This window comes from Opisthorchis viverrini (assembly GCF_000715545.1).
Source record: "Opisthorchis viverrini unplaced genomic scaffold opera_v5_216, whole genome shotgun sequence".
In the NCBI taxonomy this organism is placed as follows: domain Eukaryota; kingdom Metazoa; phylum Platyhelminthes; class Trematoda; order Opisthorchiida; family Opisthorchiidae; genus Opisthorchis; species Opisthorchis viverrini.
The window spans coordinates 645,690-670,767 of NW_008751872.1; the positions used below are offsets into that span (position 1 = coordinate 645,690).

The following is a 25,078-nucleotide window of genomic DNA, read 5'->3' on the forward strand; positions in this document are numbered from 1 at the left end:
AGAGCCTGACCAAATTGGTGGCCTACTTACTTAACCTGAAGAAGCTTTTGTGTCAAAAGCGAAACGTTATCCAGTTAAAAACAACGGATTGTTTGCCAAACTCTTCTGAAACAACGAATTCTTAATCGATTCCAAACTTTCTCCAATTGATTGGAAACTAGCGCCCTGGTTTGATTGTTTGATTTATAACGGCTTGGTTTCGGGGCACGGGATGACTGGCATTTTCATGTTTTATATCCGATTACTATCATAATTCTTGTTGGTAGTGGAGTACGTCTAGAACCACTGATGTAGGATTTTACTGAATTCCCCGGGTCAATCGCTTAGCAGCCAAATGACCATGAGTTAAGCCAACATACCAAAGTGGCTCAGAGAGAGGAATAACTTACGAGTCGCGTGAACCTCCCATCTGAGAAGTCTTTACTCGAAGAGCTAGTCAACAGGTGACTACGTAATGTCGATTCCGTGGCTGAATGATGGGTGACATTATATCCTGTCTAAGTTTGAGTTACTCACAATTCTGATCGACCGCTGTTGACCGGACGACTGAATGACCTAACCTGTTGCCGAAAGGTCTCTGGTTCAAAACTGCCGGAAGTATCGGGAGATGCGCTTCAAACGATGAAGTCTCAACTGATGTCATCGTAACTATTTATCATTATCATCGTCATCGTTAATATTGTTACCACTACTTTTATTGTAGCATTGACAAAGCAATGTTTTCAAAGGCAGTCCTCTTTGACTCAGCGAAATTTCCTTCTGACCGTCACTGATTGTGCCCAACTGACCGAACATTTCGCCGTCGTTTTCTGGTCAAAAATCTACGACACCTTCATTGACAAAGGTTTACTGGTTACAAGGCAGCGAAGCTTTGTGAAGATGACATCTTTCTTATTTCGTATGGTGAGCCCCTGGTTGTTCGTTACCTTGTTTTTTTGCCGTTCCTGTTGGGGCTGATAATTCAAATAATTCATCTCCAAGTTCTTCCAGGTCCGATCATATTCTTAAGCTCCTTGTCCACGGGCTTCGTGGATCCACTTTAGCAGTGCAGCGCACTACAAGCACTAGGTTCTTGCATCAATTATCCTCAAAACGTCTACCCGTGGTTGCCACTGACGCGTATCGTTTTTTCACACCGGCCTAAAAGCCATTCGTCACAAATCATGCTTACTCATTACAACGAATAGACAACCACTGGAGTGCAGGTTATTACTTTGGATTAGAGAATAGTGATAGGAGAAAAGTCTTACAAACTTACTTATAATATGGCGTTGTTTACGCAATCACATTCAGTCTTTTTATGGATGTAGAAGAAGCTCACCTCCCAGTTCCCAGAATCAGTAGCCAATTCAAAATGCCAAACCAGAAAAGCCAGTAGTTCAACCCTGTTCCGGGACATCACACTGAGGTATTTCTCCTCAACTGAGAGTGTTTACTGGGTGTTTACTATATGCATGGCTTAGCGTGGGATCCACATAGGCACAGACACTTTGAAAGTATTCTGCTAGTTGGGACGGATCCGTTTTAATCCAAGAATTCTCATAGTCCCTCGATTATACTGCTTGAATCTTGTGCGTATTGTCATGGCTATTGAATCATTCACTGTTTGTTCTTGGATATGTGTCTGTCAGTTTATGCGTTCTTTATTTTGACTTTTTGCTTTCAGGTATTCTGGCGTTGGTACAACAAAAACCATTCGAATGAACAGCCCATGAATTCTGAAGGTTCACCAGGCCTTGAATCAGAACCATGTGAATTCTGTATGGAGGCGAAAAACCAAGAGGTCGGTGCAGGAAAATGTTCTGTTAATCTACACACGCTGCTAACGCATAACCTTTTAGTTCATTGAAACATTCCTTCATCCCTCATGTTATCTTACAGTCAGTTAGGAGTTGATGAGTGGTCTACGCAGGAATTTGAAGATATCCCTGGAAAATTGTTAGTCACCTTCACCCATCGTTATTTATAACTTAGCAGTCTCTGATCGGTCTGTTTGCCGTGATCTTCACAGGGTTCTGGGTTCGCTTTTCACATATCTTGCTTTTACCGAACGGACAAACAAGTAGACCATGTTCCTTCCTGAGCTCATTCCTTACACTCTTTGGTTTCATTATGGGGTATGCCTTCCTGCCAGCTGTCATTATTCCCCAAGGCAGTGCTACCGGTGAGAACATCTCCAGTGGTACTTTTGTGTGGAAGACAGTGGCTTCCAATTCCTTACCCCCTACTAACCACCGTCCTATCCTCCCCTTAATTCTGCTAGGCTTTGCCGAGTGATTTCCTTATCGCTGTCTTATTTGAGCTATTGGGGATATCCCATTGTACCTGAAGGTCTTATAGTTCATACGGAACTAGAAGAGTAGTTATCACTGACAGTGCGCATTTCCTGAACCCCAAAGTTGCTCGAACCCTGACAACGTTGGTCAAGGGTTTTGGTTACGAGTGGTATACTAGTATGGCAGAATTAGACCTATTCAACCTGGCGTCCCTCGGGGACATTTCACAATCCAAATTTGACAGACAACAGCCGATTTATTAGAGGGCTTGGGCAACCTGGCAACATCTCGTCCCTCGTGGTTCCCTCGGCTAGCATGACATCTAGGCACCGTAAGGGTGCTACAGCTGAACAATTTATTTTATTCTATTATTAGACTGCTGGAAGCATTTGAAATTTTCAACCACGACTGTATGACTGACTAGGCTGTAATCACTAACATAGATGAGTATGTTTGGTACACGAAGCTCAGAAATCTGGTACAGCCATAGTTCTCAGGTCTATCATCAACGTCTGCGAACATCAGAGAGACCTGAATGTGTTATCCTTCAGGCTGGAACACGGGAGTTACTGGGGTGTCGATATTTTTCCGATTAGATTTCCTAAATGACATGATCCATCCCTTACTTCCAGCGCTTGAATGTGAAAGTGCTGCTTCACTTTCTTCTGTCTTTATATCCTGCTCTTGATGATCCCATCAACGTTACCCGGCAATTCTCATCCGTCTTCATTTTTAACAGGGACTAGGTCCTCATCAATGTACTTGTAAGGTGAGTGCAATCCATGCAGCCTGTCAACAGCTTCTTTTGATCCTCTGTTGTATATTCACCCCTGTATGCATTGGTGTGTATTGGTTTTTTGGTGCGTGTAGCCTACATCAGATCAGGTCAAATGTCAGTTGGTTTGTGTCGTTCTGTGTGCACGCCACGCGAAAACCGTTTGATTTCTTGATTCGATTAGACAAGCGCTCAACTGGGCGCAGAAGGCCATCCGTTTAAGTATTTGATGCACCATTCAAGGCGACTGTCCACTAAACCCAGGGTTATTTTTTCGGTGCGCCAATAGAGTGCGAAGCGCTATTACCAGTGGTCTAAACTAGGTAAGAAAATTAGCTTATTTCGAAGTCCGAAGCGCTTATCATTTATCCCAAAAAGAGTTTTCGCATACTCCCTACTAAATTGTGCAGAGGCATCATTCTCAGACCTCAGTATACATCCATGGTTCTCTCTTCGGGCCATTAAGTAGCATCAAAAAATTGCGATTTTGTCTACACACTTTTCAGTCATTTACTTTCGCATCTTTGCACAGGATTACCTAACGATCAGACATCTAGAAAAGGAGAAGTGGCTTCGTTAATTTGACAGTACGCGTAGAGACACTGTCACATCGAGGTATCTTTTATCCAAGGCATTCTTCACACGTGACCCTCGTATGCCAGTTAATGAACCTTCTTATATACTAGGTACATGTTATCTTTTCACAGACGGTCGACAGTTCGGCGAACCGTTTCATCTTGGGTGTTTTGAATTGACCAGGTTGAACAGTAGCGGAGGAAAGAAAGAAAAACGGGTGGCCTTAATGGCGTTCCGCACACCGGATAGCTAGTTCACCTAACCAGATAGACGAAAATACGGGAGTGAAGGGTATTGCAAGAAACAAATGTTCCCCACCGTTCACTCTCACTAAATCAAGCGCGAGAATTGTGACTCTTCACAACGAAATAATAACATCGGGTTTTTGCTATTCGGTTCTTCGTTCACTGCTGTGACTCGCCGCATGTGGGCGCTGTCTAGGGAAGTATTGACAGCTCTGGTTGTGTAGGTGATCTCCGGTTCATTCGCTAACTGTTTGTTCGATCGAAACTATCCAACGCTGTGAAACTGTTTCATCTTTGTTTGGTGGGAATCATCAAACGTTCGCATCTGACGAAACTCCGGGTAGTTTCGAACCCGTGACCTTCCGGTCAATGGTTGAATACTTGATCGTTCAGCCACGACCGGCTGGTCAACAGTGTGAGTAGCTCTCAATTAGACAAGACGTAGCGTCACTCGTCCTTCGATTCTTAAGTACCCAGTATTTAACCGCTTTCGTTTACTGGTTTCCTAGTTAATCCCTACTTCAGTGTCATACAGTACTAACTTTCCGCTACTTTTCTAATCCCAATCTATACACCTATGCACCTTTCCTCGGTCACCGTTTTTTATCCACCTAAGGGTCCCGAAGGAAAACAAGACAAAATTGTGCTCATGCAATTGTGCCAGATGGTTTTGGTTGTTTAGACTATGCTTGTTAACGTATCCTCGTTTCCTACCACTGTAGGTCAAAAAGCCACCCGAAGAAGAATACTCTCTTGGTAAAAGGCCATCTCCCTTAGATGACCCGGATATTGTGCTGAACTTTGAGGAAGATTTTGATGATGACAACGAAGGAGATCCTACCGAGGTTGATTGTGAAAGGTTTCTAGAGTCTCTGCCGAATGACACTCTGGATCACGACGTGCCTTTTGACCCCATGAATGAGGACACAGTGGATGAACAAAATGAACTTGTCGAGCAGACTTTGGACCTAGGTGAAGATGATGAAGTGGAAATGAAAATGAACGAGGAAATTGATACCAGGGCGCAGGGTGGCACAGTGGACTCGACAGACGAATCGACCTCATTTCTTCAATCGGACATCCGAGACAAATTGTTGAAGGCGGTCGATTCGCTTACATCTTCCAAATTGAAGGTTTGTTCCTTGGTTTATTTACCGGAGAACCATGTGTCATGAACAGTAATTAACGACAAATTTACAAGTAGAAAGAATTAGTCTCTTTACAAACATCACTTGTATTGCCATGGTGTCGAATAATTGACAGTCGTTTAGATAAAGTGGTGACGATCGCCTATGTAGTTCGGTTGAATGGAAGCGCATGCCTGCCGTGCAAGGATCAAAAGAGTTTACCTTGCAACACTGAAGTGGGGGGCAGATATTTTGCCCTCAGCAAAGCTTATCAGCGCTGTGTGCAGAAGACTCTGAACCGTGGATCAATGGGTTCCAAGTACAATCATCTCTCCCTACCTCCGAACGGGGACCACTTCCTCATGAGGACTAATTTTCAATTTCTTAAGTAGAAGGACGCATCCTCTTCACAAAGGTGAATGCCGTTCAAGCATGAAGGAGACGCTATTCTTCTGTCTGTTGTTTACTGTCGTTAATGATTATGGAGTCTGTTGATAGGCTTCCACTCGTCCTTGACCGATTTCCCACAGCACTCTGTTCCATAGAGGTGCTTTGTCACAGTGGGCATGTGATCCAATACTCATCAGCTACACATTTACCTGTCATCACCACTTTCGCGCATGCACTCACAGCTTCATCGGATTTGTGTGTAAGTTAGGTGATCAAGATTTTGTGGAATGTGTGTAAGGAAATGATGGGGCTGCGACAAGGTAAAGCCATAATCGGAGTGGGATGGGGGTCAAGCAATCACACTGCAGCTGCTTCAGTTGTTCCCCGAGTTCCTACATCGACGACATCCGATTTCTGTGAGCAACTGGGACAGTTAACACTGCACCGTAAGAGGGGTACACATACCTTGATTTCCAAAGCACTCAACGGTTGTTGCTAATCGGTACCCTACTTTTTCCATAACGCGACCAGCTGTCGCTGGCTGGCTAGAGGGTCGTGGAAACTGAGTTACTCTCACCGTCACATAGCGCCGTGTTCGGATTTGATCGCTTCGTCTTGTTGATTGAGCAAAAATCTGCACACCCAGCTATTCTGCAGAGATAGCAATCTTATACCACGCGATACAGCAAGCTTGGTGTGTATAATTGCAGATTACAGTTAGCCGACAACTTATATTGGAAACACACTTCTGTGAAAACATCCATTTATTTTCAAATTAAGGTAAGGTAGGCTCAACCAGTACTCTGGTTTGTGATGCTCTTTCAGTTGAACACACTGCTTAGTCCATATGAAGTGATCCTTACCTACTCTAGCCTACTTTTTCCAGTATTGTGCTTCCTGGATGGCACAATTAAGTGTCTTTTACCTGTCTTTTTTAAGGTCGCCCAACCTGATAGTGGAGGACTTTATGACCCCGATATCATCGTCGATCCGGGCCCTCAGTCACAAAACTCGGGTGCTATGCTATTCGAACAGAGCTGCTCGACCCAAAAGGTACCAATTAATGGGAAGGACGCACGTACATCAAAGCGCGCGAAGCGTGCTGCGCAGGATTTTGAGAACTCACAACCGCCAGAAGGAGCCAGCGTCGCGAAGGTTGCGGCGGTTGAACATGCTACTTCTGAAGCGCTCGGCTGGCAGAGAGTCATTTTAACACGCGATGCCTATGGCCCAGTGAGTGTTAACTTCTCAAGCAGATAAACGGTGGAGGTTTTCGTATTCTTGCTAAAAAATTTCACACAGGCTGTAAGAGAACTAGCTACGGTATACCATGACCTCTCCTTGTTTGACCTCAGCCCACTTGGCAGTCTTTAGTTTATAACATGTTATACCGATTTGTCGTCTTATCTGCCTACTTTTTCTCCACACCGGATTGTCACACTCCTTTGTTGCCTTCCAATCCTGAAGTACAGGACGACCAGACTTTAAACTGACCACTAATAAGGGTTAGGGTTGCGAGTTAGTGGCTTTGATCGGTCATCGGACCTGGTGACATATTACGGCGAACGCCTTGACTCATGCTGGACTTTCTGGTAAAGTCCAAAACGTGGCCACTCCATCAGTGTTGCCAGCTGTTTTTCATGAGTTACAATTGTACCCCTCTAAAAAGATAAGCCCAAACATTTTCTCATGGTGTAGACATCATCACTAAATTATACTTCAAAAGAATCACCAGAGGCAGCCCCTTCTGAGGAATGGTTTGTCTATACAGGGTCGACTGCACTGCTTTTCGTGGCCTTGTAAGCTTTTCTAACCCCTTCTGCTTGTCTCCTCCGGCACATAAGCTTTTCACAGTTGTTATTCGACCGCTTTCTACCATCAAGGATTTGTTCTATCTGTCTTTGCATTTTCACGCAGGCTTTAGATGACGATCGCCCGAATTTCTATAACTCCGCACTAGTGGCCAAATTGGAGCCCGAAGATCTCTCATTTTCCTTTATCGTCCGTGGTCGATTACCCGCTCCCGGTAAACATGGGATCCGCTCGTCCGTGCTAGGCCTCGCCGCACCCAATCAGCCCTCAACTCTACTCGCCCACTTCGAATCACCGCAACCGCAGTGCAAGGGTTGTGGTCAAACGGGTCACCGGATTGGGATGTGTGCCAGTGCGGCGGAAAAGTCCGTCTCTTTTGTCGCATGGAAAAAACTTCAACCATCGTTACCACCACTGGCTTCCGAAAACCAAATCACCGCACTCACCGCATGTCTGACTGAACTGAATTCCTTCCATGACTGTAGTGGCCAAATAGCCAGTAGACAGGTACGATGCAATAGCCGTTTGTGCCCTGACGCTCTGTGGCTTGTTCTTTTTTAATATAGGACAAGATGGCGCAGGATATTTCACGAAGAGTCTATTTCTCTACCTCCCTTTGGACCTACATAAGGTCTTATTCAACACATTCATTCGCATACGAGCTTCGTTCTGATAAGATACTGAAACTGAATCCAACCGAATCTGTCGTTTATGAATATGCCGCACCAGACAGCCCCATATTTCACTTGCTATGATATTCGAGTTATCGCAATACGTTGTCTTCTGGACTTAACATACTACTCGTGAGGTGGCTGAATATATATATATTACTATTAACTCTTCAGTTTATCGTTGACACTCTGCAACGCGTGATTGCCAACATTTTCCCCTCGGTCCAACTACGTTTGTATGGGTCGTGCGCGAACGGATTCGAATTGGTCTCCAGTGACATGGACCTATGTGTTATCTTCCCCCGCGACTCGTTCGAATGGCGTCAACTGAAAGAGGTGGGATCGACCTTGTCCGTAAGTTAAGCCTGTCTTCTCATGTTTGTACGTTCGTCCGTCTGATCAGGAATAGTACAAATAAAGAAGCTGAGATACGTAAGCCATCGCGCAGGATTTCTCCCATAAATATTTTGTGTCTAATGGGGTGCTCGAATTTCCCGTACACTGGACTTTACTAGATGGTTCAGTGGTTAGTGTGTGAATTTACAGAGCAGAGGGTCCTTGGTTTAATCCCGGCCTCTGCATCCCGACTTCTCTCGTCTAGGCTTGGGCGACCTGACAGTACCCCAGCCTTCCTTCGGATGGCATGGCAGATAGGCACCGAAAGGGTGTTACAGCGGAACGAGTCACTGGACTCAAAAATGTAGTCTGTCGTGCACTACCAAACGTCCCGATTCGAAAATGGCTCCAGATGGTTCATTGCCGTGTTCTTTGGTTGCGTTATTGTGCTTTAAACAGGATGCGGATTAGAGATGCGCGCTTAAATAAATTCGAAGAAGAACTTCCTCCGTTTGGTCCCTCAGGTTACTACAGTCTGGCGCTTCGAAACAAAATCGAGTAACTAGCCGAAACGAAGAGATCTCAACAAATAACAGGAATACTAAGGTCTCCATTGGTCTAAAGGCGTTATTTCGGAGCTGACTGAAGTCGCGGATTGTCAGCCGCCACTGAAAGCACTTGGCTGCATCAAGGTTTGTCATACTTGCATGTCACTGTTGGACACGCAGTACTGAGTTACAGAATAGACTGGTGGCCCCCTTAACAAAAACTAATTTCGGCTTTGACGATTCTTAACAGGCCAACCTTTTTTCGACAGATTAATTAGAACAATTTCGGAATTTTGACAGGATGGTTGAATCAACACAACACGCAACGGTGGCACTTTTGATTGCGAACAGACTGTAGACACTGTCTGTTGCACGCACGAAAAATTGATGGCCCGAAAATCCGCGTTCAAGTTACGGTTGACCAGACGGGAAATCAACTATTTTTAGACTAACTGTTGCATTACGACACCCTCGTATTTGTGTATATATAGTATTATTATCCTGTCGTAGCGTCCGGTAAGCAGAGTTGTGACTGAAAAAGATGCATCAGAAAAACGCACAATGAATCTAGGTCGCACCGTGGATACTTTCTCCTTTCCCATTGATTGACCATGTACTTTCACTGTGCTTCCTTGTACATCCTTTCACGACCATGCTAGTTGATTCGAAGAATAAGAGCCCAACTGTTCAGATGTGACCGGTCTCTTGGGATTAACCGCGTTCGAGCCATACTACACGCGCGTGTGCCCATTCTGAAAGTCAGCTTCGAGAACGGGTTTGAAGTGGATATCAGCTTTTCGAATCATCTGGTAAGTCTGAGCAATGATGAGCCGCACATGATTGCCGTAATCGTTCTAATTAGTTCGTTCATCCTCATGCAAAGTGCATCTCACCCCTCCCCTAAATAAGCACCATGTAATCGTCATACAGAAGCCGTCTAAGCAAACGTCCAGACTTATAAATGACAGTGTTTTTCGTAATAAAAGTTCGCACTTAAATGAAAGATATCAATGATCCGCATTGCTCTTTGCCTTACATCAGTCCCTGCATATCCATGTCATTGGGAGTAGTACTTGAATGGACTAAAAGAGACCGTAGTCTGATCCAGTCTTTTCGAACACATCGAGTAGGTGAAAAGCCACGAAGAGGTCGAAATACTATCATCTGGGCAGAACGGCCTAGTCCTACCTTATCAACCTTTGACTCTTGTGCTCCGGATATGGTTGGGATGTTTTAGTCGGACGGCCGCCTGACTAGGCATATCAGAACCCAACCACTTCTTCTACTATGATCCCGTGTCAACTGGGGTTAGCAGTACTGCCGCGTTGAAGGTGCTTACTCTGATTCATTGGTTACGCGAGTGGGCCATGTGTATCGGTGTAGAGAGTCAATATTGTGTTATGTTTTGGGCTCCCTTCCCGGAAAGCCAAACTTTGTTGGGCTAGGTTGTTAGGCCATCCCTCAACAATACTGAAAAAGCACCCAGTAGGTTGTTGTAGATTCCACCATTCATCCGAACTAGGTGTCCTTGTGTAAGTTACCAAGTGGCTACTTTTTTTATCTGGATCGGTTGGCCTTTCAACGTCGTGTAACATGTATTTCTTACCTGCTCCCCTATTTTGTAAACAAAGGCTGTGATCAACACAGAAATGCTACGATTCTACACGGTTGTCGAGCCCAAGTTACGTGTTCTTGGCATCGCATTGAAGATAATCAGTAAGGTGAGTCAGTTGTAGGCCAACTTTCGGTTTCTTGTGTGACATGCATAGCATTGAGATTGGCTCACTGTTTTCCACCTCCTCCCTGTCTACCCCCAATCCCATCACAGCTTTGCCATATTGGCGACGCGTCTGTCGGCGGGGTCTCATCCTACGCCTTGATTATCATGCTCATTCACTATCTGCAGCAAAAAGATCAGCTACCGGTTTTACAGGAGGTAAGTTGTCCCTCTGTGCAACCCGTTTTGCCACCACTTACAAGTTTGTTCACCGAGATTCATGTAAAAGGGATCATCGGTTCTGATATGTATTGATAAGAGTTTAAAGTTATGGCTTATGGGAAGTTTACCGCTTTGTGCGTGGAACATGTGCCATGAGTCGTAGTGTGTAACGTAGTAGTATGTGTCCTCAACAAGTCTGAAAGAAACATTTTCAAGAAGCGAACTTCTTTCCTTGTTATGTGCGAGTAAATTCCGTTCAAGTTTTCCGTTTTTTTCGAACCAGTTTCATAAAACCCCGTACTTTCATTTGATATCCTGCTGACTTCTGACTGTAGAGTTGTGTGGTTCACTCATGCATTGCAGGCATATGTAGAAAAAGAGAAGCCGCAGAATTTGATGAGTGGATGGAATGCCTGGTACCAAGATGATCTAACCGTTCTGGTAAGCACTTCTTTGTGAAACTTCTCAGGACCTCTCACTGGAGTATCAAACTTGTGGTTTCTCCCTTAGGCCGAACAACACGCAATGTTTTCTATGCATCTCTAAGCCCTCTCATCTCGCCTTGACAAACCTGTCCTTAAGAATTCGATTCCCATAAGACCGTTTGAACGTTGCATTCTAGCATTCCAAAACGAGTGGTGAACAATGGTTTGGGAAACCCTGTCCAGCTTCCCCTTCACAACAAAGAGGATGCAATAAGTTTAACCTTCATTTGTCGATGTCTCTTATAGAAAATGTCCTAAGGAAACTGTTATACTCCGCGGTTTCTTTCTCTCTTTCTGTCGCTCTCCGGCATTCATCATCTCCGCCGCCTCTAGTCCCAGCAAACCGCATGTGTTCCCTTAGCAGGAGAGCTTGCTGCCATACTCGGCCTCGAAATCAACGGCTCTACCGTGGAATACCAGTCATCCTAGGTTTTGTCGATACAAAGTAGTAAGCGTATCTAAATATATCGATTCCAGTATTTTAGGCATCAGACAAAGAACGAATCGTTGGCACCAGAAGTACATTCGCACTGGTGATCTTATTATGAAGGCTAAGGGTTAGATCCGGGTTTGCGTAGTTGATGTCAGCATACTGGGAACGCCGATTAGAATTTTCATTCTCGTCGAACTCTTTTGACACATGATCGGCTTGATTCGCCGACCTATTCGAGCTACTTTTTTCTGGCTGTGAACAGGAAAGCAGTTTAGATTTATTGTAAGGGTTGTATTGGGTGATATAGTACATGCCTAGGACCGTTCACTCAAACTCTGCGAACGCTAAAGCATCGTATGGCCCCTTCGACGTGTCCTTATCACCGCCATCCTCCTTGTGCTGCTGCTGTTTCGTTTCATCTTGCAAAATTAAGAATTTCTCATTTTCTTGATAGGGAGTCTACCACGCATGAGAAGTCGGTTAGTGATTACGAGAATGCAGTTTCATTCTAATGGGACTCCTGTTGAAATCGAAAAGTTAGTCATGATTAGAACATTTGTTTCTAGGAGAAGGAGTTGCTCTAGAGTTGACCAACTACAGTAATAACTTGTGTGAAGGAAGTCTTGTTGTAAAAAAAACTTCAATAATCCGGACGGTGCTCCGACAGCAACAACTTCGTTATACCTTGTCCATCCGTTGACTGAATCCGATACAGATAGCGAATTCCGTTTGTTTTGCCTTAGCCACCTGTAGGTTCTTATTGCCTTTTTGCTTTTCAGGCCAAATGTTGGCGTCCGCCAGAGCAGAAGATGTCCCTCGGTGAAATGTGGCTCGGGTTCTTCCACTACTACTTGTTCGAGTTCAACCGTGACGTGAATGTGGTGTGCATTCGACAGAAGAAGTTGCTTTCACGGTTCGTGAAAATGTGGACTTCTTTATTCGCGATCGAGGGTGAGTTGTGCTCATTCGTTAATCGCTTTCTTGGTCAGTTCTTCTCATACGCTCCCACTCTCTGGCCGATACTCATGGTGAATATGCTAATTGCTGAGCTCTTTGTTTGAAATTCGAATATTTGAAATGATTTATGGTGGGGGCCAGTTATGGATGAACTCTACTTCATAGCTGAACTTCAGAGGGTGCCTGCCGACCAATCGATTTATCCATGCTAAAAGCCATTTCTATTAAGCTCCTCATTCTTGTGCATCAATAATAGAAACCACAAACTAAATCAAGAGATCGTTCAGCTGTAGCACCCTTTCAGTGCCTGCCATCCCACGAGGGCTGGGATACTACCAGGTTGCCCGAACCTAGACAGGAGAAGTCGAGAGGTAGAGGTCGGGTTCGGATCACGGACCTTCCGGTCAGTAAATTCGCGGTCTAACCACTTGGGCCATCTCCTACCCGGACGTTTAAGCGAAGAACCATCTGATGAGTGCTGTGTCACTCAGCAATAGTGAGCGCAAGTCCAGCACTAGCACCAAGCCACTTCTGGCCAAGTCTTTTGATGCTCAGTCACCAACCGAGACTAAGCGAGTTCGAATCTCCCTAGTTATTGATGAGATGCGCACTATGGATCACACCCAACACGGACGAAATAGTAATACAGTTTTTCATGAGGTTTCAACGTTGATTGACCTCACTTGTAGTGTGAAAAATCGATCGTAAGCAGATCTGATGCACGGTCGACCCACTACGTATGTAGACCTGATTGCTATTGGTATAATGTCCCGGTTCGCCTTCAGTTGAGAAGAAATTCACTCTGACCACTTCTATTTTGTATGGTTTGTAAACCCGGATGTTCTTTCCCTCGCACACTGTTTTCCCTGCTTAGGCAGACGTCGTCGGATGTTGCATGTCTATCTGTTTACCCATATCAAACGACGCACCTTGTGTCTCCGAAGCACAATAATATGTGCTTCGGAGTATTTCTAACTGGGTCTGATAACAGGCTTGTTTCAGGACTGCAAACAGAACGGAATCCCTGTGTTTTTACTCTATGGGATCCTGATCGGTTTTATGTTGATTGTGTTGCAGTTAAGCAAGATCTTTAGTGTTCTCACCAATAGCTTCGATTTAGAACCATATCCTTAATTGCTTACGAACAATAGTAGGCAGGGTTTTTTAGAACACCCTCCTGGAAGCTAAAACCATCCAACAATGGATAATCCAGTCATATGTTCTTTCGTGGCTGTTCGACAATTGCTATCCTACCCCTTCATTCTCCTAACCAAGCCTGGCGCACACGAATGGGGCGCCCAAGCACCTCAGCTGGTGCAGCGAAACACGATCTCTATGTCCGTATCCAGCATCTTCCGTCTTCTGACGTGCTGTTGCCACCAAACACGTGCCGTGTTCCTTCCGAGACAGATGTGATGTATTGCATCCGACACCTTCTAGTGATAGGTAACTATACGACATTTGGCACTATTCAAAGTCTCTGTTCGAAATTGTGAATGGGAAAGGGAACGAATGACTAAAACAGAGTACCCTTACGATCTATACATAGAGTTCTCGGACACCTCAAAGGTTCTTGCAGCCTCAGCCTGATGCACCCAAGATGTTCTGTTTTTTTCCTGCACAGATCGGTCGATTATTGGAAGCTAAACTGGGGAGTCGACCTTCCTCGCTCCACTCCCCCGTCTTATTCAATCTTGTTAAAAGTTACACCTCTTTAGACTCCAACCTCTCATCTGTAGGTCATCTTCTCCAGTGATCCAAAGTGTTGTCATAACGATCATCGTTCTCAAGTAACGAACAACCGCCGGCAGATTTTCAAGCCCAGTGTAAATGCGCGGCCTAGATGTTGTCCCTAAACGGTCCAATGAATTCAGGATTACGCTAAGTACAGAACAAGCGAAAGCCAGGAGGTAATCTCATACACTAAAAGCCGAGGATAATGCATAGAGTGTCTATTTCCTGTGTTTTAAAACGCTCGCCGAGCAGAATGTTGAGTTACCCGCAATGCATAGATCCCAAAAGTCAGGACCAAAGTGGTCATCAGGAATTCTACAATGAAAAAAACGAACATCCAGTTTATAGGATACCCAGGATACCCACACGTTGTCACCACGTGTTACAACAAGCCAAGAATCTGTGCAGCTTCTACACGCCAGTCAAACGCGTACAACGTGCAGTCCACGTGATTAAGACTTGGATTAGCCAACTGGAAGGGAGAGCTCTGGTTGGTTGGTTGAACCGCCACTCCGACAGCACAGGATCTCGCGCGTGACAGGTATGGCCCACATACACCTGTGCAGTTACAAATGGAATTATGCAGTGAGCAGGCTCACGGATGTGTCGAAGCTGCATTGTGAGCAAATCAAGTTATAACGTGTACCCAAAAACAGAAAATAGATGCTAACTGATAAACTAACTGAACGTGATACCAAGGGATTGGGGTGAATTCTACGTAGACAAAAGTCAAAGTTGCATCTTTACCCTCCTTTGTACTTAAAACCTAGTTTTGTAAATCAATGGTTAACGTAATCCCATCTCTTTTTGTATTCACTTAGCTCTATTTGTCACCTGACTTCTGTCTAACCGCCTCCTCCACATTTTAGATCCATTTGACCTGGATCATAACTTGACTTGCGCGCTTTCCAGAGACTGTAAGTTATCATTTCCGTATTCACTATCAATCTGGCAATAAAGCTAGATAGTTTTTATGCCTTACAATCCGAGTTTGATTATCTTTTCGAACGATGTCCCATAGTTTGCCACAAACATATCTTACATCTTCTTGGCACAGTAGTGTACTACTTATGGGGTTGCTGAGAACATCCAAGTACCGGTTACTCGTTGTAGTGAGCTGTGGAAACGTTTTCAGAATTCCTACAAATAGTGTTGTGTTTTAGCAAGGGAATATACTTTGATATCTCAAATGTCTTACCAGCTGAAGCCCTTGTGTCGTAAGTTCATTTGAAGAATATCAGCTGAGACCTCCGTTAATACCAACTTGATTTTCAAGCGCATTGTTCTGGTCATCACGTTCACATCGGTCTCTTTACCTTACTCTAGTGTTTGGTACAATGACCAAGTTGGAAATAAATTAATGGGGTTCCCTAAATCAAGTAACTTCGTCACACAACTAAATCGACTTAGCTGTCTTCCCCCAACGACTGATGAACTTAGTCTAATTATTAACTGTGGGCTTCTCAGCCGGAGAATTTGATAATAGATCCAGACTAACGTGGTCCATTCATCTAATGATTTGCCTTGTATAGGATTTGTCTCTTTCGGTGACTAGCAGCCTTCCCCCTGTCCTCCTACGTGTGGTGAACCGGGGTATACAAATCAGGACCATTACACACTAAAACACCACTACACTGACTGTTACTTTCTATTGCCTATTTTTGAACAAATCCCCACTTTCTAACCCAACTAGAGATGTATTCCCAAGTCCTCGGCTACTGTATTTTTTTCTGAGAGAATAAAGTACGAACGATGATCTATAGTAGTTTTGAGGCAATACTCTTCACAGTGTCCGCCCTTATGGAGCTGACGTTTTAGATCCGTCGCTTTAGAGGGATTTCATACCGTGGCGCTGAAGTGATTGAGCTGTTTTGCACTACGTTAGTACATTTTCCTACAAATGTGACACCTTCTGGATCTCTTGTTTAGTCAGTTGGCCGGCTTGGCAACCCTAGATTATGTAAGATATAAGTCACCGTTTAAGACGATTGCATACGGAAATCATCAGAGGTTTCTTGATACGTCTGATATCTAAGCTATCCAGCCATCGCTTCATGCGACAGGGTGAAAACGATGACTAGTTTGAGCCTCCTTCGTTTTTACCGACCAAGCTAGTGATCTGTACAATGGGGTTTTTCACAAAGAAGCTTTCCATCCAACTTTATTCGACGTTGATCTGATCGCCGCGTTTGCCATGCTCTGTATGCTCTACACTCCGTTTTAAACGGGATTTGAAGTTTTATTTGGACATCTAAGACCATTTTTACCCAATGAGATGTGAATTGGTGAGTTACCTCTTGAAGTAGTCACCGATGCTGCAGTATCAAAGATTTAATTGAGATCTTTAACACGAGCATACCCAGATGTCGCAGTAATCTTGTTTTTTTGCGGTCAGTAGCAGTGCACTCTTGAGTTATCTTCCCCTTAGTCCATCATTCTCCATCCGCTCGCTTCATCCTTTAGCGCTTCTGAGCATACTCGACCTGTTCTACGCGGTTCTGGTACATCACACCACTCTCAACCCGGACAGCATGCATGTTGATTTGTGGCGATTGTAAGTCCATTTGTTGGTTAACCTGTTGTCTTCACCCATAGCTTCATGTCCAGTTTTGTACAGCAAATTAGACTTCGGCCCAACTGGGTCCTACGAAGATTCACTCTACTAAACTGTGTGACTGCTTGCATAGTACACAGATCCATTGCAACACAATGTAAGGCCTGTGTCTCGATGAGGAGTATTCATCCATCACCTTGTGAGCATTCACATCTGCCACTGACGTACCTTAAACTGTCGCGATGCGATCAATTTACCAGGAGCACCACCCAAGGTTGTGCGCTCTAGCTCTCCTTTTTTCAGACTTATTTCCAACTCATTCCATCAGCATAGGGCATTCACTCGAGTTACCTAAATACTCACTTTAAAAGCTCAGTTTTCGCATTCAGAGCCCTTCTATTCCCACACTTCCCCTAGCTGAATGCTATGTTTCACACATATGAAGTGCTTGATAAAAATGTCTTGAGTACGACTAAATTTGGTATTTATGCTAGGGCTGTGACAATTCCAATAAGTAGTTCCAATCATCGTTTCGCTCTTTTCAGTTCCCTATTCTCACCAAAACGCCTGGATGAGATTCGGCGTCTTGGAACTCCCTCACGCTGGCGCTGTCGTCGATGTCGTCAGTTTGGTCACCGGGCTGCAGATTGTCCTACAAAAGATAACACTCCTCAATCCATCGTTTCCGACACGAACGTACAGGTGTTGATAGGTGCGTTTCTGAACCGTAAGCCCCACCAAAGCATTAACAATCAGTCCAGCACACCTGTGGGCTCCATCCATCACCAAAGAATTATTCCTCAACAGCAGGGGAATTTCATTCTGCGCTCTAGTCCACAAACTGGATCTCAGGGACCACATTACCGACCTCATTCCTATCCCACAAAACCGATGTACCGTTCCAATCGACCGTATACTTTTTTACCTGATCGTAACCCTCATCCCCCTCAGTATTCACATGCTTATGGAATGAGCAATTACACAGTTGGTGGAGGGCATAGTTGTTACCCCCAGTATCTTACACGGCAGCATCAACAACCGGCTGTGGTCTATCCGATCCCCCGACAACATTTTGTACCGATATCACATAATTTCGACCGTCACTCGACACCCGCCATGTATGTTGTACCCTCGACACAACAGCCAAAATGGACTGGCGATCCCGTCGCCTACAGCGAACATTTCCCTCCTCCTCCAACAACTCCGAATAAACAATCCAATGTGGCTGAGATGCCACAGCAGCAAAGCAACCCCTCCCCAGCTCATCCACTCCAAAGTGAGTGACGGTAATTTTTTTTTATTTGATTCGGAAAGTTTTCACATTCTCCATTTGAATTGCTGGAAAGCCAAAGCTTTCTTGGATTATGCTAAAGTGACACTAATCCACTTTTTTTTTACTTTGAACTATGCAACATATTTGCGCGTCGGATTTACGCTTCCCAAAAAGTCCACATAAGCGCCACTCAATTGGTGATATTCGCATGATGTTGAGTTAGCTATTGATACGAAAACCGGGACCGACATCTGTCGGCATACTTTATGTGCGTACCTCACTGAAGGCGTTTTGGGACTGACAAAGCGGCTGTATTGTCTAGTTGCAGTCCTTGTGACATACGATATCGATAACGCATTCAGTCAATCGCATCCTTATCGAACGCAGCTTGAGCATATTTTAACATTTATGGTCATAGTAGCGAGGTGACAAATCGATGCAATATACCCTATAAAGCATGACTGCCTGAATTGCTTGGCGTGTATGTAACATGCATGGATCATCGACCAGTAAGCTTTGTTTTGTGGAGTTTGGTTAGCTCAAGCGCTGAACTTCATCGATAGTCCCTGATGCCCTATTTATACATTTATCACCCCGGTCTTTACCTTTATAACATCTTCAGCCCCTATGTGGTTCTTGATTATCGTCACTCGCTGGAACCTGTGCGGCCGCATCCTCACCATCTACCTTGATACTCGCAGCTAGGTAGATTATTTGAATATTTATTTCTCTGCTCCCCGTATGGTAATAGCTCTTCACATGGATTTTATTACAACACTCTTGCGACACCCAAAACCGACTACTAGGCTATTGCGTCAATAATTTCTACAGCATCCATGGACTAGATGTAGTTTTTTGTTACCCGGCCCTTGGATCCAAAAGTGCAAGTCACAGTCTACGTAACCTTGAAAAACAAAGACAACCTGACAGATGTACAGGATTTCATATCCAGCTCACGTGAGCAACCACATCAACCGATCGTTTGTGAATAATTGGTTCGCTCATCTTTACACCAATTGTCTCCTGCGTAGGGGGCGGGATGGCTCAAGTGGTTAGAGTGCGAATTTACTGACCGTAAGTTCCGTGGTTTGAACCCGAACTCGGCCTCTCGACTTTCCCTGTCTAGGCTTGGGCAACCTTACAGTACCCCTCGTGCTTCCTTCGGGTAGCATGGCAGCTAGACACCGGGTGTTACAGCTGAGCGATTTCTTTCTTCTCCGGCGTAAATAGCAGCTAGTTTCATGGATGTCTCAGTTTCTCCGATGTTGATCTGATGTTGGTTCCAGTAGATTGCAAACAGTCTGCAGATCCAGACACTCAAAAGTAGGCCGAACGGCGTCGATCGTGAACCACCTCGACAACAGGGGCAATACGGAGACGGTTCTCTGGAAGACAAGCTCTTACTGAACTGGTATACAGGTTTCGAACAACGCGTTCAAGTTGATTTTTCTGGATTAGCTGCTGGAATTGTGCAGTACAGGAGAACTGTCTGCGAAACTATGTTCGATACAGTCGTGAGAACACCGTATCTATGATCCTGCTTCCACGCAGAGTCAGAACATCCACCGTAACTTTACATGCGACCAGAAGAAGTTCGGACGAACCTGAATCGTTTGTCTCCGTCCACATTCTTGTTATTCCAGATAGGCTGAACCCAGTTGTCCTTGAAACTGTATCAATTAAGCCTAAATAAAGCCCCCTGTCTAATTGGCTAAGCCACACCGGTCACAGAAATGGACGTGCTGGTGATGGCTAGTGAGTGAACGGTGCGTCCTGCTCATCTTGTAGTCATCTGTATTGCCTCCGCTGCTGCGGGCCCATGTTGCATTTCCATTCTGTTGGCGTATTTTCAGGGTGTATATTGTGAAGATAGTAGGAAAATAGAAAACTGAGGGGATCAGTTACTAGTCTCCGATACATTCAGTCGGATTGACCAGTGGCAAAGATTCTGCTCCCCTAGCACGATGCGTCAGGCAAGCACCATCTTAGAGAGCGGTTGCGCCAACAATTCCTGTGAGGCCCTGGATTTCTAATAGGTCAATGATTTATCCACTTTCTGAATTATGTTGCTCGTTTGCGTTCCTTTCGAAGTACACAGATCACATACCGCACTGCTTAGCATCATCATCTAATCATCCTCATCGCTCTAAGATATTTGTCACATAGAGAGCCTGCTTTGCAGATGTTTACGTTGAGCCCGTCACTGGATGCTTGGAGCTCGATCCCTCTGTCTATCTCTGTTTCGTTCTGTTAATAGCCTGACGTCTTCAATACAAAGGGTGAGCTACTGTTTAGCCTGGCAGATCTATTTCGCGGACCTCACCACCCAAATCTTTTCGCCGTGTAAATTTTTCTTGAACCTTATCCACAGAACAAATATGTCTTTACTAAAACATCTTCAAGGCTTTCCCTTCTGGATTTGTAGCTCCCCGAGCAATTTTTATCGCTTGAACTGCTTTCGCAAATTGGACGTATTTCGCTATCTTTCGCGTTTAGTCCTGAGTTCACACTGAACTAATTGCGCCTCTGCCTTTCAGGCTCCAACGGTGGAAAAAAACCTGCGCAACCTGCATTTACTCCCGAAAAACAAAATAAGCGAAAGAAAGCAAGAAAGCCATTTGAAAATCCAAATGCGAAAGTTACCACAGTTTCTTTATATGATAGTCCAGCTTCCGACTGCATCACCTGGGTGAATGAGAAGTTTCAGCTCGGCACGAGTTCCTCTGGTCACCAGCATACTTTTCGAAACGCTACTTGCAACCAGCAGTTCAGGAAACCACCACCCACTAGCCAAACAACGTCAGCAGTCTCCACTGAACTACAGACTCAGGACAAAACCACCCAACCCAAACACAAGGGAAACCCTCGCTTCACCCAGCCCTCTACACGTGGACCCATACTTTCAAACTGTGCTAATACAGATGCTGACTTGGCTAGGCGTTTTCAGAACATGTCCACACGGAAGTGATGGACCTCCATTCGGTGTGCGCTTACTGCGCCTCCTGTTGTGCATGTTTCATTGAACTGTTCTTCCCTCCACATCTCCGTGTTTTTCAAACGCCTGTCACACCAACTCCCGTTTTGCATCTCTAGTGTTATATACGAACTCGCCTTTATTTCCGCATTACGGAAGCCGTCCCAGCTCCCACAGACTTCTAGTCAACGGTGCTGTCACTGTATCTTGTGAATAACATCTCCCTCGGGGCGTGTGATGCTTCCCAGGACCGATTAAACGTTTGGTATTCCATTGTTATATTCACCTCCAGGGTGCCCTCTTGGTGTGGGGGCAGAATTAGAGCGCTGTACACACCATAACAGTGGATACTCCAACTTGGTGAACTTTCCGTAAGGGCGAATGCGAGGTGCAATGGAAAAATGCATTTGAAAAAGCAGTTGGCAATTTTTTGTTGCGAGCTACCGTCCACACCTAAACTGTCGCTGCTTATCGAGGTCGACACTTGAATGTGCTGCAGACAGATGAGGCTGTGACGTTTGTGAATCTCAGCGAGAGTCATGGACTGTAAATTCGACTGTAATGCTCAGCTGTGTGGTCAGTGATGTACTTATGGTGGATCACATTGTATCATCGTATCTCTCAAAGGTCAAATGCAAACCGTTAGTCTGCAGCGGTAATGGACGGTCCTCACGGAGCTATGAAGGAGCGATATGTATGACTGAGGAGCTACTGAAGGTAGCTGGGCCAACGGAGTGATTGAGGGAGAGGACTAACTTAGTTTGCTTGGTAAGAAAAGTGTGCGATGAACAATTAATTCCGGGTATTCTTCAAAGGGAAAAATTTAGAATACTTGTGGTTTCGGTCGAATTCCTTACTATGGGATTCGGCATTAGAGAGACCCTTTTATGTTGACCAAGTAGAGATAGTGCTATTTCGGCTGTTGACTGAAAGTTGCGTCCGAATTCCTTTTCCTCGGGACAGATTATGAGCAGTACCATCTAAAGGCCTGATCAGAATCCCGAAAGTTCATCCCTGCTTGACTATAGTGTGGCTTGGGTTAAAACCTTCGCGCTCAGGCCTTTAGTCAGGCGAATCGACATCATCAATCCTGTAGTAAAACATTATGAAAAATACTGCGATTTCGACAGGTCAAGGTGGTTTCACTCAATGTGGCTAACAACTGTGCGATTGGTCCAGCAAAATTCTTACCACTGAATGATCTTCGACCCATAAAAGCGTGACGAATCGACGGCATGTCAGTGTAAGTAGTTTTTAAGCTAGGCATTTCATGAACGACTGCCTGCTTGGTTTGACGAATAAAAATACGGGTTGAGCATTCAATGTGCTTTTCCACTGAATCGAGGACTTATGTGCGATATTGTCATCTGGATGGAGTGATTTCATTGACTAGTTCCTGGAACATACACATTCGAGGACGTCTTAAGTTAGGGAAACGAGCCAAGCAATTTTCGTGTAAGTTGCCTTCTGAAGCGTTACCCTTAATGCGTACCTTCAGACTAGAAAGTTTGCAATCATAGGACCATCGCGCTACAGTTGTGACTGACCGCGACCTCGAAAACATATTTCAGTTGACATAGAGGATTTCGCGCCCAGTGTTTGCAGTGCCTATGCTCGGATAATGACTAGGTTAGCATAGCCCCAGTCAGCTGGATTTGTGAACTGCCTACAGGTTTGGCACATTACTTCAGCTGACGACGATCGCAGTCTCTACTCGGGTTTGACAACGTATCAGTGGAAAACCTAAACGGTCTCTGGTATACATATTAATTTGGCATCAGATTTGACTGAAATGCTTGTTTGTAGGCGGCCTGGTGGCTCCCAGTTGGACTGATTTCCGATACGCTGACGTACCTTTTGTTAGCAAACAGCGTTGATGTTAACTGATACTTCGGGGATGTACGGGGCCCGATTTCTTGGGGCAAGCACATTATGAGCACAGCACTGTACTACTCACACGGTTGCTGGAATACTTCCAACGGTCCATTATCGCTGTAATCCGGTTTGGAGATCATCAGACAGGCCTTGACCTGAACTTCCATGTATCTCGTTAAATTGTACTCAAGTGGCGAACTACGATTATTTGCAAATTACCTTAGTGTTAACGGGAGACTTAAATCCCAGCTGAATTTCTCAATTATGAATTGGAGGGTAGTTATGAGCAATCACTATGTATTATCAAGGGTAATAATCGACTGATTCGCTGGCTAGTGAAAAATCACTTCGAAAAGAATGCGAATGGGATTTCCCGAACCCAAAATCGATCAGGTCCCCAGCAAAAAATGGCTCCTGGTCACTAAGGTAGTTGTTCAACTGTAACGCCCTTTCGACGCCTAGCTGTCATACCACCCGAAGGAAGCACGAGGGCTAAGATACTTCCAAGTTGCCCAAGCCTAAACTGGGGAATTCAAGATGCAGAGGTGGGCTTCGAACCACGGAGGTTCTAGTCAGTGAATTCTAACTCGAAAATGCTACGATGTGTTAGAGCGAACTGAGTAGATTAGGTTTGGAAGTGTGAAATTGTAGTAACATTCATGATTGGTCGGTTGTTAGGTCCACTATAAGGCAACAGGATGTCCAAATTTCTCCGTATGTATGGTATATCTACGTCCCCATCAGAGAAATCATCATTCGCATTTATGGGTGGTGCATCACACTACTAGTCGAGGCCGAGTTTAAATGCTGGCCCTCCCACCGGGCTCACAGTCTTATGCAGCGTTATGACTAACCACTTGTGGTTAGTTGAGCAACTCCTGATTGTGTCACAGCTTTTGGTACTTTTTCGAAGGACGAGATTAGCAGAGCCACTTTAGGCACCCATAGTCTTACCAGTAATATCCGACGCATTCAAGGGAGATCAATGAAACACCATCAGTCTCTACTGAGGACTTAAATTTACCTGTAACCCTGAATACCGGCTGTTAGACGTCAAAAGCCACTCTCCATCTCAGCGCGCTGCTCCCATGATTAAACTGGCCTCCCAGCCTTTTGCCTCGCGATTAAACCAGCCAGTGTTAGGGTAAGACAGGTTCGCTAAAGTTGCCAAACTGCAAGGCGTGCTTGATAACTAACACAAGCAAGATCACGTCACGGTACAAACTGTGGCATCGCTGAACTTGCAGAAGACTAGTGGCAAACTGGGAGAACCACCGCATATTCAATGAAGGGTGCTTAAGGCACAATATAATCCCCACATATTTGCTGGTTAATCCACCGGACACGTCACTCATTTCTGCCCGAATAACAATCTCAGCGGTCAAGTCAGTCCTAAAACAAAGGATCTACTTGACTACTCGGCGTTTAGCTGATATCCGTCGCCATCCAGGTCGGCTCAACCAAGATCTTCAGACCGTACTCCCTTCTGCAGACCTCCAGCTACTCCAAACCAAAGCAACAGATGTGAAAGCCATCCAAATACAGCACTGCAGAGAGACAGATACGTAAGTTCGAGAAGTTAATTTCTAAGACAGCTTTCTAGTGAGCCCTTGACTAAGCCTGCGCCAACTACTAGCGTGATAAATTTATCAAACAGACAACTAAGTGAGGAAAAGCGTTTTACATCAGAGAAAGACTCGAATTTTACAGTAAGCAAAAAAGCGATAAGTGCGGAGGAAATTATCCCTAGCGTTGAATCTATGTTCCAAAAAACTTCCGCAAATGGAGGCGGAGAGGCTACGGGTACAGCTGGTCCCTAAGTCCTAGCAGCCAGGAACTCCAGATATTACACCAGCAGAGCGAAGAGCCTTAAACACTCTAAAAAGATGACAACATAGTTATTATAATGACGGACAAGGGTAAGGCCACTGTTGTCATAACCAAGAGTGATTACCTATAGGTCAAGCAAAACATAGCTGAGGGTCCTTACGGGGTGATCGACGATGATAATATTACATTTACGGTAACCACAATAACCAACAAGAGCCGTTAATTGACACTAGGCACTGATCCAGTGTGATATCTGAAGAGATCCTAC

The 25,078-nt window shown here is 44.9% G+C and overlaps 1 protein-coding gene across 1 annotated transcript in view; it reads left to right on the forward strand.

Annotated features, from left to right (window-relative positions):
- The window catches only part of T265_14563 (hypothetical protein), a gene marked incomplete at both ends in the record, with an annotated part of 46,533 nt that extends 25,163 nt beyond the window's left edge, over positions 1-21,370 (forward strand). The window contains 16 exons of the mRNA XM_009174196.1: positions 704-903; positions 1,667-1,783; positions 3,016-3,045; positions 4,595-5,005; positions 6,329-6,622; positions 7,307-7,708; positions 8,047-8,226; positions 9,416-9,565; positions 10,388-10,477; positions 10,585-10,692; positions 11,059-11,136; positions 12,393-12,564; positions 15,174-15,221; positions 16,768-16,858; positions 17,404-18,134; positions 20,669-21,370. Coding sequence (XP_009172460.1) covers positions 704-903; positions 1,667-1,783; positions 3,016-3,045; positions 4,595-5,005; positions 6,329-6,622; positions 7,307-7,708; positions 8,047-8,226; positions 9,416-9,565; positions 10,388-10,477; positions 10,585-10,692; positions 11,059-11,136; positions 12,393-12,564; positions 15,174-15,221; positions 16,768-16,858; positions 17,404-18,134; positions 20,669-21,099 — 3,533 coding nt within the window. The remainder of the gene's footprint in view (positions 1-703; positions 904-1,666; positions 1,784-3,015; positions 3,046-4,594; positions 5,006-6,328; positions 6,623-7,306; positions 7,709-8,046; positions 8,227-9,415; positions 9,566-10,387; positions 10,478-10,584; positions 10,693-11,058; positions 11,137-12,392; positions 12,565-15,173; positions 15,222-16,767; positions 16,859-17,403; positions 18,135-20,668) is intronic.
- Between the last annotated feature and the right edge of the window lie 3,708 nt (positions 21,371-25,078).